General features: G+C 44.0%; 1 protein-coding gene and 1 long non-coding RNA gene across 8 annotated transcripts in view; one reads left to right on the forward strand and one right to left on the reverse strand.

Moving 5' to 3' along the window:
- Positions 1-998: 998 nt before the first annotated feature.
- On the reverse strand, positions 999-5,206 carry LOC310665091. Its single transcript, XR_014505173.1, has 2 exons — positions 5,057-5,206; positions 999-1,472 (listed from the first exon to the last, which is right to left on the reverse strand). It is a non-coding gene; the product is annotated as an uncharacterized lncRNA (long non-coding RNA).
- The window catches only part of DYNC1I2 (dynein cytoplasmic 1 intermediate chain 2), a 42,599-nt gene continuing 32,954 nt past the window's right edge, over positions 5,065-14,709 (forward strand). For 4 of the 7 annotated variants that reach the window (XM_083408976.1, XM_083408980.1, XM_083408978.1 and 1 more), the window contains exons 1-3: positions 5,081-5,349; positions 9,332-9,449; positions 11,555-11,666. In XM_083408976.1, the coding sequence (XP_083265102.1) occupies positions 9,342-9,449; positions 11,555-11,666 (220 nt within the window). In that variant the 5' untranslated portion in view covers positions 5,081-5,349; positions 9,332-9,341. Of the gene's footprint in view, positions 5,380-9,331; positions 9,450-11,554; positions 11,667-14,709 lie in introns of all 7 variants that reach the window. The other 3 variants (XM_083408977.1, XM_083408982.1, XM_083408979.1) reach the window with 3 other exon arrangements.

Below are 14,709 nucleotides of genomic sequence, written 5' to 3' on the forward strand. Positions count from 1 at the left end.
TGCTGTATGAACCTAGATGAACCACATCCTTTGTGCATGCAGAGGTGCTGTTTCCTGTAACCAAAAGCCTTGTGCGAAACGGACCTTTGCCTCTGTTGCCACCTGTGCTTTTATGCCAGCACTTGAGCCGAAGTTATTTTCCTGCGAAAACCAATACAAACTGCTCTTCTTCTAAGCATAAAGGCTGCACGTATTAAGGCAGACTGACAGACAGGACCGATTGACTCCACAGGAAATTGAACACTAAGAGTTACTGTGACCTGTGGAGATGGCACCTATGGTTAGGAGCATTTACTGGATAAAAATTTGCCAGCAAGAAGAGAATGCTAACTGTTCTGAGCATACGTACCAGCAAAATGTATGTTGCATGCTGGAAAACACAGCAGCTTTGCGCCTTCTGTCTTACTTTATCCCCTTGAGGTTGGGAAGGAAAGACCAATATGACAATGGGGAAATATGATGTCTTGAAGTCTCTGGGTTTAAAACCATTCACCTTAATAGACTGGGGGAGAACCTCTCTCCTTAATTTTCCATTCCAATCCAGATTCCCAGTACAGTGGTACCTCGCAAGACGAATGCCTCGCAAGCCGAATGCCTCGCAAGACGAAAGAGTTTTTCGTTTTCTGAGTTGCTTCGCAAGACGGATTTCCCTATGGGCTTGCTTTGCAAGACGAAAACGTCTTGTGCCTTTTTTAAAAAACCGTCAATGCATTCCTATGGGAAACCGTTAATGCACAGTGGTGCTTCGCAAGACAAAAAAATTCACAAGACGAAAAAGCTCGCAGAACGAATTAATTTAGTCTTGCGAGGCGCCACTGTACTCTATGAATTATTAGACAAGAGCTTGAAACAAGGTCTCAAACTGATTTTCGGTTCGTGAAAGGAGAAACTGTAAATTCTGAACTAAACAAGCTCATCCCTTGCAAAGATCTTGATTTTCTTCATTGAAAATGAACAGCAACCTATGCACTGTGGACGAAGCAGCAGCAATACAACACTTCCTTTAGAAACAGGGCTGTATTATATTTTGAACGATCAGACATGTTCCCTTGCCTTTCTCCCTGTCAAATGCAAACTAATGGGAAGGGCAGAGAATAAGGGCAGAATATACAGCAGCCTACAATGTTTCTTTAAATGGTTCCTTTTCTGCCGATCTTTTCGGTGTTTCCATTCTTGCTTTTAGAAACCACTGCAACAGCGGAGGTTTGGGGGCCTTTCATTTTCTCGCCTCTTAACCACATAATAGGAATAAAATTAGAGCGCCGTACTTGCTGGACCAAAACCGAGGAAAGGGGAACTTGGTCTTGTATTCTTTGAACCCGTGTAGGTCTATTTTCTATAATGTTTGGCGGTGAATCGCTCTTAAGTGCTTGCCCATTCACGAGTGTATGTTTTTCGTGGCAAAGGTTGCTAGATTGCAGGAGTACTCATCTCAGGAGGGACTTGCGATTCACTGTCACCTTATTTTGACACTAAAGAAGGAAATCTGTATCAGGCAAAGGGAATAATAGGGGAAGCGTATTAACGGTGTAACAAATATAAAAGGAAAAGGAGAGACTAGAACAATAATAACAATAATAATAGGAAAGTAAGACTTTTACCTTGTAAGAGGAGACTGGCCTATCAGTTAAGGTTTTTCGGTGGATCCCTGAAATACAATGACTGGTACTCAGACTAGCAGAAACCGGAGCAATGCGCAGTGGTGCACTCAGAAGACATGCGGAAGGTACCAGTGCTTGAAAACACACACAACTGAAGAATGTCCCTACTGTAGATTGTTCACTGGCTTTGCAAAGAGGGCAAAACATCAGTTCTGCACTATTCAGAAAAGTGTGAGTAGGTGTGAAGAATTCTTCCAGACAGGGGCCTTATATTGCAAATAGGTTGTTCAAATCTGTTTTTTTCAGATTTGACACACTCGCTTCCAAACATTGCTGCGTTTCCTCAGTCATGGATATTCATTGCTTATTCTGCTGCTTCCCATCCACCACACCAGGCAGAGCTTGATGCAGTGTCTCCAGCTGTTGAATTTTTTTGTCTCTCCCCTCAGTCACTCTCCTCACTACCTCCCACTGCCCTTTTCTGTTCATCGCTACGGGTGCTGCTACTTGCCCTCTGCCTTTCAGCTCTTTGCTCTCCTACTTTCAATGCCCGCCAGGTTCTGAGAAAGGGGAACTCTGGATTGCTTTCTAAAGACACCAAGTCAATCAGCTGTCGCTCCCCTGGTGCTTCTTCTTTTTCTTCCTCCTCCTCTCCCATTATTTCCCAGCTTTTCTCCTCATCTGCCTCTGAGCTGTGGTCTCCCTCAAACCCCTGTTGTAATTCTGAACTGTCTCCTTCTTCTCGAAGGGTCAGGCTGGTGAGGTAGTCTCCACCACTCTTCTTCTGCCCAGTCCCTGACAACAGATCAGGCCTGATGCTGTCATGTGATGGCAGGGAGTAGAGTCATGGCTCCTGGGGGGGCGGAGCTAGACATGGTCTTTTGCCCCAGGTAAAGGCTCCATAAAGGTGCCATTGAGACTCCCAGCCTGTGTGTGTACGCAAATGAGCATTGGGTGTGTGTGTGTGCCAAATTAGGTATTTGACCCAGATGAAATAAAGCCTAGTTTTGCCCCTGGCAGTGGGACTAGAATCATAGAATCATAGAGTTGGAAGAGACCACAAGGGCCATCGAGTCCAACCCCCTGCCAAACAGGAAACACCATCAGAGCACTCCTGACATATGGTTGCCAAGCCTCTGCTTAAAGACCTCCAAAGAAGGAGACTCCACCACACTCCTTGGCAGCAAATTCCACTGTCGAACAGCTCTTACAGTCAGGAAGTTCTTCCTAATGTTTAGGTGGAATCTTCTTTCTTGTAGTTCAGGATTCAGCAGATCTGGGACTTGCCCAACACCTTCCTTGGAATGCCCCATTCCAGGGGTTTTGGCTGCTGTTGCTGTTAACCTTAGTTCTTCTAGTTGGAATATACTGTATATGCACATATTTACCCCAACTAGAAGATATATTCATTTACTAACTTTCTAGTCCCTCAGTATATGGATGTTAATTATTTATTTGTTTATTTCATAAAAATTATACACTGCTTGATTGTTTAAAAAACCCTCAAATACGGTAGTTTAAAAAAGAATGAATCCAGGAGTCTTGCTGCTCTTTCAGTTCTGCTGCAGCTTGTTTTTAATGGTCTTAAAACAAATCTGTATCTACAGATTTATGGAGCAATTGACAGAAATGCGGAGTTTTTCTTCCTGAGGGAGGGCAGGCAGCATCACAAAACAGGGTGACAGTGCATACTTTTGCCCCCTTTGGCAAAATTTGTAGATCTGGCATTGATTGTATTCCTTGGATGAGCATTGTCAGTAAAGCTATGAAAGCTGTCAGAAAGAGTGACAGTAGTTGAGGATATCTATACAACTGACACGGAGATTATGGTGTCAGGTTGCACAACTCCAACCAGCAGAAATATAAAATGGCCCTGAAAATGTCTTCATATATCCTGCTGTCAACCTGCTTTTAAGCAATGTGAGTTGTCTCCAAACATTACAAATGATAGTTAGCCATTCACTCATGTTTCCCTGATAAATACTGGCAATATGAGAAGGAGCAGCCTCTTCAAGGTCTGAGATATTCTATAAATTGTACAAAATAACTAACTACATAACAGCCTCTATTGTTTACACAGATGCACTGTTCAAACTCTCATCTGATGAGAGATAAGAGAAAAATTCAAGTTTGATTATTTTCCTAAGACGAAGCTGTAATCAATGTAATGAAGCGAAAAGAAAGTTAATTGGAGCAATTGCGGGGGAAAGGGCAACTGGCCTGCTCAAGTTCCTAATAATTTATACTAAGCATATTGGAAAAGGGGATTGGGATTGGACAATATTTGGCCCTCTAGGTGTTGCTAGACACGGACTCCCATCATTCCCTGACCACTGGCCATGATGACTGCAGATGTTGGGCGTCAATTTCTGAGGGGCCACAAGTTCCCTATATCAAGAGTGAAGAAAGACCAGCTCTACGTTCAGCTTCAAAGAAGTGCAAACGTCTTGTGTCCAGAGGAGGAAATGGGTCCGAAGATTGAAGAGTTTGCAGCATGGGCAGTTTTGGCAGTGCCTTTGTGCCTTCTGTAAAACGTCCAGCCAAAGGCAGAGACAGCAGACAATGTCAAAGTGCTGTTTCTGTCCTTATGGAGAAGGGGCTCCCAGAAATGAACAGCAGCGACTCACCCTGCTGGTGGTTTTTGTTTGTTGTTTTGTTTTCTTAGAATGGGTGACGGGTGAGGAGAAAGCACATGCTACTGCAACATTAATTGGCGCACACGCATCAGATCCATAGCTGTCAACGTTTTTCTTTTTTTAAGGGAAATTCCCTTATTCCGAATAGGATTCCTCGCAAGAAAAGGGGAAAAGTTGACAGCTATGATCAGATCTCGGGGCCAAAAGCAAGCGCAACCGACCACGCCCAGCAGAACTACTGTGTTCTTTTGTTGCTCATTACTTGGGAGTCACACAGCTTGAATTCAGTGCGATTTACTTCCGAGTGGGTGGGTCACGTCGTCCGGATCAGATTTCGGGCAACCTGTGCTATGAAAAAAACAGCAGAAACCCCTATCGGGACCAACATCCACTGAGTAAATTGCATTTGGCAAGCGCTGCACAATGTAAGGATGCGCACTTTCAGCCGGCGGACCAGATGGAGAGCAAGCAACGGGTTCACTTTCGGCTTCCTTCATGCAACCCAAGCACGGAAAGCGGACTGCAATTCCCAATTCGCCCCGGGACAACTCATGGCAGTTCCCAGAATGCACCGCTCTTCCTCCTTTTACAAGAGGCTGAAGGCTTGACAGCCGGCAAGCTGGCGGCGACGAGGCTTGGCCGCATGGCATGCTGGGAATTGTAGTCCTTACCCTCCCCTTAACCAACGCTATATCTGAGAGATGTCAGCAAGTGGCTGACTGATTCCTTCGCTCTATTAAAAACAAAAACACCCCACACAGAAAAACAGCGGAGCAACTTAGTCCTGGGCCCCCAGACAAACCGCCCTTCCGCCCGTACGTCACCCGCGTTTCTCGCCGCGCGCATGCGCCCCCTTTCCACGCTTCCCCAACGCCCAAGCTGCGCAAGGGACGGCGGCTGCTGCTCCGTCCAGTCCCCTCGCCTCATTTCGGCGCATGCGCGTCTCGTCAGGTGATGCTGAGCTGTCTCCGGCGGGGCTTTGCTTTGGGTCGCAACCTCCTTATTGGAAGCCGCTGCCGTCTCGCCCCTTCCCCCCGCCGCCCTTTGTGAAGGAGCATCTCGGAGCAAAGCCGGCGGCGGCAATTTGAGCGGAGGAAAAGCCCCGGTGACAGGTCAGCGCGGCCTTCGAGACCGCCGGCGGGGTGAGCCCCACCCGCTTCCTCCAAGCGGCGGCGGGGGGGGGGGGGGGAGAAAGACCCTGGGCGGCTTCGGAGCCGTGTGTGGCCTCAGGAGTAACGGTCAGCCTGTGACGGTTGAGGGCGCGAGGGGAGGGGGGGGCGCGCGCGGAGAGGAGGAGGGGTGGAGCCGCGGGGTGGGCGACGCCCCGGAGCCGCGCCTCTCCCCCTGCCCCGCCCGCGCGTTGTCGCCGCCGCTTTCCTCTCAGAGCGGCGCTTGCTTACTTTGCCTTCGGTTTGCTTCCCTTGTATCTCCGGGCGCTTTTGCTTCCCGTGTTGGCAGCAGCGAAAGTGTCTTACCGTGATTGGGGGGGGGGATGTCATACCGTCTTGAAAGACCTATGCTGGCTCCCAGGACGTTTCCGAGCACAATTCAAAGGGTTGGTGCTGACCTTTAAAGCCCTAAACGGCCTCGGCCCAGTATACCTGAAGGAGCGTCTCCACCCCCATCGTTCTGCCCGGACACTGAGGTCCAGCGCCGAGGGCCTTCTGGCGGTTCTCTTTCTGCAAGAAGCCAAGTTACAGGGAACCAGGCAGAGGGCCTTCTCGGTAGTGGCACCCTCCCTGTGGAACGCCCTCCCACCAGATGTCAAAGAGAAAAATAACTTTTAGAAGACATCTGAAGGCAGCCCTGTTTAGGGAAGCTTTTATTGTTTAATAGGTTATTGTATTTTAGTGTTTTATTGGAAGCCGCCCAGAGTGGCTGGGGAAACCCAGCCAGATGGGCGAGGTATAAATAATATATTATTATTATTATTATTGTTATACTGGAATTACTTTTTAAGACCCAATTACTCACCGGGGCAAGACGGTTTGAGCATATCACACTGGCCTTAGTCCATAGCTGTCAACTTTTCCCTTTTCTTGTGGGGAATCCTATTTGGAATAAGGGAATTTCCCTTTTTAAAAAAGAGAAACGTTGACAGCTATGTCTTGGTCTGACTGCAATTAATCAGCTACCAATTAGTTTCCGGGCCCAATTCAAAGTGCTGGTTTTGACCTATAGAGCCTTCAACGGCTCAGGGCTGCAATAACTCAAGAACCTCCTCTTCCCATATGAACCCACCTGGACCCTGAGATCATCTTTTGAGGGCCTCATTTGTGTGCCTCATCCACAAGAAGTCCTAAGGGTTGCAACACGAAAAAGGGTCTTTTCCATAGTGGCTCCTCATCTGTGGAATTGCTCTCCCCAAATAGGTTCGCCTGGCACCTTCATTATAAACCTTTAGGCGCCAGGCAAAAACATTCCTTTTTCACCAGATCTTGGGTTGATTGACATTCAATGCCCTTTTAAAATGTGTTGGGGGCGTTACTGGGTTGTTGTATTTAGTTTTCATTACGTATTTTGTGTTTTTGTATTGTGATTTTATCCTGTGAACCACCCCAAGACCTGCGGGTATAGGGCGGTACAGTGGTACCTCTGGTTAAGTACTTAATTCGTTCTGGAGGTCCGTTCTTAATCTGAAACTGTTCTTAACCTGAAGCATCACTTTAGCTACTGGGGCCTCCCGCTGCTGCCGCACCACCGAAGCACAATTTCTGTTCTCATCCTGAAGCAAAGTTCTTAACCCGAGGTACTATTTATGGGTTAGCGGAGTCTGTAACCTGAAGCGTATGTAACCTGAGGTACCACTGTATATAGATAATAATAATAGCAATAGTAATAGTAGTAATAGTAATAATAATATTCTTCTGATGCCCCCATTTCCTGCGGCAGCTTTTTCCATATCTTTTAAGCCTCCAGTTCTAGGCCAAGGCCAAGTTTATGCCCACCAGCATGGATGTTCTTTCCATCGATTAGGGCAGATACCCAACTCCAACTAGACTAGAGTTGTTCACTTTTGCAGAAATAGAACCGGTAGGATCCAAGAGGTACTTTGTTGCTTTTGCTGCCCGCTGCCCATTTAATGTTTACAGCAGTCTCAACGTAGTCACTGACTTTGGGGTGACGGTGCAGCTTTGTACTGAATAAGTCTTCTGTAGACCAGAACCTGCCTCAGCTTCTGCCATAAAATCCTCTTAAGGTGCCCCCCCCATTACTCTTCATAGGTTTTTGCCCACTTAACAGGGCTGATCCTCTGAAAAGCTGACAACACATTTTAGGTAGGGGCACAAGCTTGGTCAGAGCCCACTTCAGCCAGTTACAGCTTTGCAATGGAAACGGGCTATAATTAGGGCTGGGGCAAGGCATTTTGGCACCTGAGGAGGACCCTAGAATGGTGCCTCCTTCCCTGCCAGAGAAGAAGGCATCAAGGATGATTTAAAACAGGAAGAAAGATTGGCAATAGGATGTGCTGCCCGGGTGAGTGGTTGCCTTACCTTGCCTAATGGGTGGGCCAGCCCTGATTCTAATGCTCCGTGGAAGCACCTGTGTCTGGGGAACCTGCGGCCGTCCTGATGCTGTTAGACTGCAGCTCCTATAATCTCTTAACTGCTGACCAGGCAGACTGGGGCTGATGGGTGTTGAAGTTCCTGCGTTGCAAGGGGTTGGACTAGATGACTCTTGGGGTCCCTTCCAACTCTACAGTTGTATGTTTCAGGGGGGCACAGGTTTCCCACCCTTGCTTTAACGTGATTCAAGCATTACTTGCCTGAGTGTCATTGTTTGGGCATGTCTTAATTCAGCATAGGATTAGTTTGCAAGGTCCTGTGCAGAGTTATGGTAGGAGTGGTCCCTTTCTTGAAAGTAAGCAGAATTTGCTTCTGAGTAAGCATGCACTCGAATAGTCAATGTCTGGCAGGTTGCTGTGCTTTTTATGAAATGATGGAAACACACCAGAGGCAGTCCTAGTGGCATTATTGTTTGTCTCTGCCACTGAAAAAAGAAAGAAAGGTTACATAACTGGATTAGTTTAACCTCAAAATTGTTTAAAGTATTAACATTCATAATAGAACTTTTCAGGAGTACAAGAGTGACTTTTGCATCCATCCATTCATTTCCAGCTAATACTGTACTCTGTAATCCTCTAAGAAGCTCTTAAAAACTTTATTTTATTTTAATTTATATTTTTTAAAAATCACAAGTTCCAAAGGCATGTCACAGCATTACAGTATACAGTTATAAAAAATGAGTAAATGTGTTCCAGTCAAAACCAGAATAATATAGAATCAACAAAACAAACTAACTGTCAAAGGCCAGGGTAAATAGGTGTTTTCAGCAGGAAATGAGAATGTCAGATGTACCTCTGTGAAACATCTTAAAACAGGAGGTTTGATATATTCAATGAATGTACATTAATTTTACTTGCTGCCCCTTCAGAATTAAATTCTGATTTTAATGTGTACATGCATTAACTTGTGGCATACAACTTTTATTTAATCCAATTTAGGAGTTTCTTAACTGAACAGGGACTGTTATCTCTCTCAAAATTATTATTTGGAAAAATTCTGCCCAGCAGTTATTAGCTGTCTTCCTGCTCCCTGTATTTATGTACTTATGCCAACTGTATTTAGGCAGTTGGAATTTTCCTCTCCTATGCTGCCTTTGATTGTTTTGGATATAGGAGTATCGGCAGAGTTTGGTTTGCATTTCTCAGTTGCAAACAAACAAATACAGCCTGTTTGAAAAGGATGTACTGCATTCTAAGCTTTATTTCGCTTTTAGCATAAAGCTTAGACTAGGGGTGGCTAACCTTCCCACCATCTCTGACCATTGGCGATGCTAGCTGAGGATTTCTGAAATTTGAGTCCAGAAATGTATTGAGGGCCGTAGGTTTCCCATCCCCTGTTCTAGTCTTTGGAATGCAATAATGCAAAAATTGAGTCTAATTTTGGTACATAATATATGTCTTCCAAGAGAGGCTAAGGTTTTTCATATGAGCATACATTTATTCTAGGGAATTTATTTATGATAGATTTGCATAAGGGCCTTTCATTTATGTATATATAATTCTTCATGTAATCTTTATTTTGTTGACAGGATTCTAATCATGTCTGATAAAAGTGAGCTGAAGGCTGAGCTGGAGCGTAAGAAACAACGCTTGGCCCAAATCAGAGAGGAGAAGAAGAGAAAAGAGGAAGAGCGAAAGAAAAAGGAAGTAAGAACTTTTCAAATTACATCTGTGAGATGATTGTATCCCAGCTTAATATATTGAGATAAATAAACAAAGGAGCTTTATGCACCTGCTTCACTCCTCCCTACATGTGAGGAGGCCAATGTTTTGTTTAAGCTCACAGAAGCACATACATATAATGCTAAATTGTGGTTTAGCATTTGTGTGATCCAAGCATGTGTGTTACATGCTAAAAAAATCATTGGAAATTGCTTCATTCTTTTAACTGGATATTCATTAAAATGTACGTTATCTGATGACTATATCTGTGGTGGATGACAGATGACAGCTATGTGGCACGTTGGGTGAGGTAGAAGCTATCTGCATCTGTACTGTCATCATGAAGCTTGGCTTTGTACTCCAAGCATAGTCTTACTTCTGTCCTGTTCATAGACTGCTCCAGTAGCAGCTTAGTTTAGTAGTATGAGAAGACTACTCTTCCATCGGCTCAGCTAGAAAGTGATTTCCTGGCATGGCTCATCTTCCTGTAAGGGAAGGTTTTTCTCTAGCGGCATTACCAAAGTCAGTGGTATGCTTGTGCAAGGGCATATGCATTCTGAAGTATTAAGATTGTAAAAAGAAACAAAAAACTGTCCAGCATTTTGTTCTGGGATGGCTCAGTCAGTAGAGCCTGAGACACTTAATATCAGGGTTGTGGGTTTGAGGCCCATGTTGGGTAAAAGATTCTTGCATTAGACTAGATGATCCTTGCAGTCCCTGCCAACTCTGCAATTCTATGATACTCTTATTTTTGGTATTCCTCTGGCATGCCAATATTGGGTGTGTGTGGAGTAATTGGACCATATGGTAATGATTTAGCAATACTGGAAAAATTAAAAAAATGCATATTTAAACCATTCTAATTAGTGTTGTACTGTTTTTGGAATGTTGGTGTACAAGCACAGGAAAACAGTTCAAACTGGAAATATTTTGTTAAGACCCTAAGATGAGGACAGTATCTCTCAGTCAAATTTGTCGCACAGGGTTCTTTAGAAAGGAAGGAGAGTGACATATGCCACTTTGAGGCCCTTGGAGAAAAGATACCTTATATATGTAATAAATAAAAAGAAGAATGCAGTGCCATTTTAGTACTTTCTTGATCTTTACCCAGTTACTTTGCAGTCTTCATATACTGGGAAATTGGAAGTTGGTACAAACACTGCCTTAAGTGCACAATTGGCAGAGATGATGTGTAGGTTTTTGACAAGCAGCTGGTATGAAGCTTGGCTCTATTTCAGCAAAGCATTTAAGACCTGCTGAAGTTAAGCTTTGATGAACCAACAATCTTGAATGTAACTTCTGTGTAGCTGAACTGTACAGTTGTCAGATATCTCAGAGCACTATGTGATTGAACAATCCAGATATGTCAATTAGAAGCTAAATTTTTTCTCAGTACAATGCAAGACTATGGTTACAGAAAAGTAGCTGGCTGTTTTCTAATGGTTTAGTTTGATACAACTCGCTTTTTGATAAATATATAATATCACGGATCTTTGAATTTGCATAAATCTCTGGAATGCAAAGGCTAACATCAATATCTTTAAAGTATTCACTAATGTTAAATGCCATAGCTGGCGATTAGGATTGAGACCATTTAGATGAGCTTTTTCTTGTAGATTTGGCATTAAAAAAGAAACAACGTCCAGAAATCACAGAGTGGGGGTGGATTTTTTAAAAATATTGGCAGTTTTATATTTACTCATTAACATGGAAATCATATTTTTTCACACCTGCCACAGACTTTGTTGATATTTTCATTGAGTTATATCCTCCTGCCATTGACTGATTTTAGGGTAGACCCTTAGGCCATTTGTTGGTCTTCGGGAACTTGCTACAGTAATAAGCTTAAGTTCCTACCCCTATCCACATTTGTCTTGCTCTGTGTTGTGACCAAGAAATGGCTAGAGCCGGCACAATTCTTCCTCACTGACTTTATCAGTGAAATATAGATGCAATTAATATTACCTGTATCCCATTTCTATGAAATGAAGTAATTTTTCTTTTAAAACCTTTTCCTTGCACATAAAGCAAGTGGTAAGTGAAAGTATGCACTGTCACATAACTTGTTATTTTTTGAAAAAAAAATACAGACTGATCAGAAGAAAGAAGCTCTTCCTGTAGATGAGTCTGACCTTGAAAAGAAGAGACGGGAAGCTGAAGCCTTGCTTCAGAGCATGGGTTTAACGCCAGATGCTCCTATGGGTAAGAGTTATAAAGAAAATTTATCATGAATATCTCTCACCACCACCTTAGTGGTACTTGTATTAGCATGAAAGTTGTTACTCACATATGCATGTATCTGTTGTATGTTCATTATTGCCACAGCTTTTCTTGTGATGCTTCTCGTAACTTATTGCTTATATCTGATTTTAAATATGGCCATACACAGATAAGTATAATTTGATCATTTATTGTTACAATATTTGGAGCATAATCCCAGAGCTTTAAAATTGTCCTATAAAACTAAATGCTAAAGTATCTGAGATATGAAAGTAATATGAAGGCATCCCAAGCTGGATTTGTTTAATTTATTCACACTATATTTCTAAAATATAAAAAATGTAATGTGTGGATTGGGTGCAGGGTTCCCCAGAGAGGGTTCCTCTGGAAGAATGGTGGCGGTGGCTTTTTTTTGTCCATTTCTCCCTTTGCCCAGTACCCTCCCATGACACTTCCCATGATGTTCCTGAGGGTCTCCTGGCCTGGCAGAACAGTTCTGCTGGGTGAAATTGGAGGAAATTGCCTCTTTCCTTCCTCTTATGGGAGTATCCCATGAGTGGAGTTCTGCTTGTGGGAATTCAAGATTCAAGCCAACGTTTCTGTTATTTCTTAAAGTACCCTTTAAAAAAGTGTTCAGGCAGGATGTCTTAAACTATCTGCGGATTTAGCAAGTAGAAACAGGAATATCTTCCTAAACTGAACATATATTTGTAGTTAATATTACAGATGCCATAATGCTTAAAGGCGAGTATTTTCAAAGTACTTCTAGTAATTTTCCTTTTAAGTTGCTAAAACTTTTAATGGTTTCTTTTAAGCTATCTGTAGGCATATAAAAAGGAGACGATAACTCTGCCACAAGGGGGCATTGCAACATTGCAAAAGATTAGATAAAAAGCCTACCCTGCATAGATATGATACTTTTTCAGTTCTTCTCTTGGAATAGGGCAGCTTCCTAACCAGTACAAAATAAATATTTTGTCCGCATGTACCTTCTTTTGGCATCAAACACCGAGAGCCAGTATTTCCCAAACACAACATCCATCCTTTTGCCTTGCCTTCTGTGGCCCAGGTGGGTTGGTGATCCTTAAGGGCTGCATACTCTGGCAGAAGATTGTGAGGGGCCCAGTATCCCCTGGTTCTTGACCCTCCTGCAGTCTTCGATCCACCACTCCGTCAGTGAACATCAGGAGGGAGAGGGATGAATTAGCATTTAGAATGGCATACGACCCATAGAACACCCACGTGCCGCACTCATCTGCTTTGGTGATGTAATTCTTGGTCAGCAGTCCATAGCACCCTGTCACAAGTGAAGAGCCATAAATCCAGCCTTTGCTGGTGGTGACCTGCTCCACAGGAGACATGAAGTCCCTTGGGACAAGCTCCAGCTCATCATCGTTCTGCGGGGTGTATGGGTAGATAACCTGGAGGGTCTCATGATTGGCAAATCTAAGATCCTAGGAGAATATTGCAGCCATCCAGTCTCAGGCCAGCTTGACATCTATGCTCTGAGCTAACTTCTCCTCTTCCGGAGCCGAGCGCCGGCGGTGATGGCGGCTTCCCTTTGATCCTCGGAGGGAAGAGCTCCAGAGAAACTGGGGTCTTACCGCTTCGGCGACGCGGTGGACCCTTGAAACCGTAGGCGGAGGAAGCCTACGGCCGTGGGACTCGGTGGGTGCCATTTGCGCCCCCCCCAAACGTAAAAGGAGTCTGGTAAAGGCTCCTGAGCGGGGCGGGGGTGGCGAGGCACTGAGAGTCGATCGCTACTTCTCTGGAGTGACGTCGCGCAGCTGTTGCCGAGAGAGCGCCGGCTTTTTCCTGAGACAATTTGGATTACAAAAGAAAAGAAGTACCCGTGAGTAGGGGAAGTTAAAACTTCAAAGAAAAGCAAGATTTTGAATGTTGGATTAGAATTGGGACTTGAAGTAAAAGAGAGAAGTAATTTGAACCCGAAGCGGTAAGGTCTAAACAGGAAGCCAGCCTTCCGCTGTGTAAATAGTTTAAAGCAAAGACTCTGTGGACTAAAACCTTTAAAGACGTCTTTGAAAGGATAAAAAATCCGAAAATCTTAAGACAAGACCCCCTCTCCGGAAGCAGGAGAGGAGAGGGGAAAAGATAGGAAAGATATTTTTGCCTGCATGAAAGGTCTCTGTGATTGAGAAATATCGTCCTGAGCCGTCAAAGGACGTTAAAAGTCCCCCCCCCCACTGTTATTAGAAGGGGAGGGGGAAAATGGAGGGACATTCTGTCTGATCAAAGAGACTTATAAGACTAAGATATACTGCCTAGACGTTTGATTGTGAATAGATTTGGATTTGGCTAAAGGACAATAGAAAATCCCCCCCCAGGCAGCAGGGAAGCTGTCCGGACTGCCGTTTTGGTTTGCCAAAAGTGAAAGTGAAGTCTTAAAAGACTGTGAAAGACTGTGAAGCATTCAAAAGAATATTTAAGTGTTTGAAGGAGCCAGCCCACCAGGACAAGAGAATTCTACTTGAAACTTGGTATTGTGGACATTACTGTTTCGAATCGGTTGTGAAAAGAGAGAAGGTGATACATTGTATTTTTTTAATAGTAATATTTCCGAGGTCCCCCTGGTGGCTACTGAAATTACTGCAGGGATACAAAGTAAATAGAGGAAAATTCCACTCTCTTCCCTTGAACTGGTAAATAAGTTGCAGCTGCAGAGTAACCTTGAAACTGGTGGCTTATGGCAGAGGGAAAAGGAAAATTACAGCAATTTCAAGACAAAACAACAAGATCTGGTAAATCTTTTCACACGGGAAGGAGGGGATCCTTCCCTGAACTTACAGGAAGTGCCTCTGTTATACCCAAAGTAAAAGAAATGTCTGGGACAGAAGACCTTATTACTGCAGGATTTGCAAGGGTACAGGGATCCCTAGACAAACTGACACAAGAAGTGTCAGAAACTAAAAAACAAGTTGTGGAAGTAAAAAGTCAAGTTGAAGAAACAAACAAAGGGGTAACAGAGGCCTTCCAAAAGATAGAACAGAACTCTGCCAGTATAAAA

Source organism: Podarcis tiliguerta (assembly GCF_965153285.1).
Source record: "Podarcis tiliguerta genome assembly, chromosome: 1".
In the NCBI taxonomy this organism is placed as follows: domain Eukaryota; kingdom Metazoa; phylum Chordata; class Lepidosauria; order Squamata; family Lacertidae; genus Podarcis; species Podarcis tiliguerta.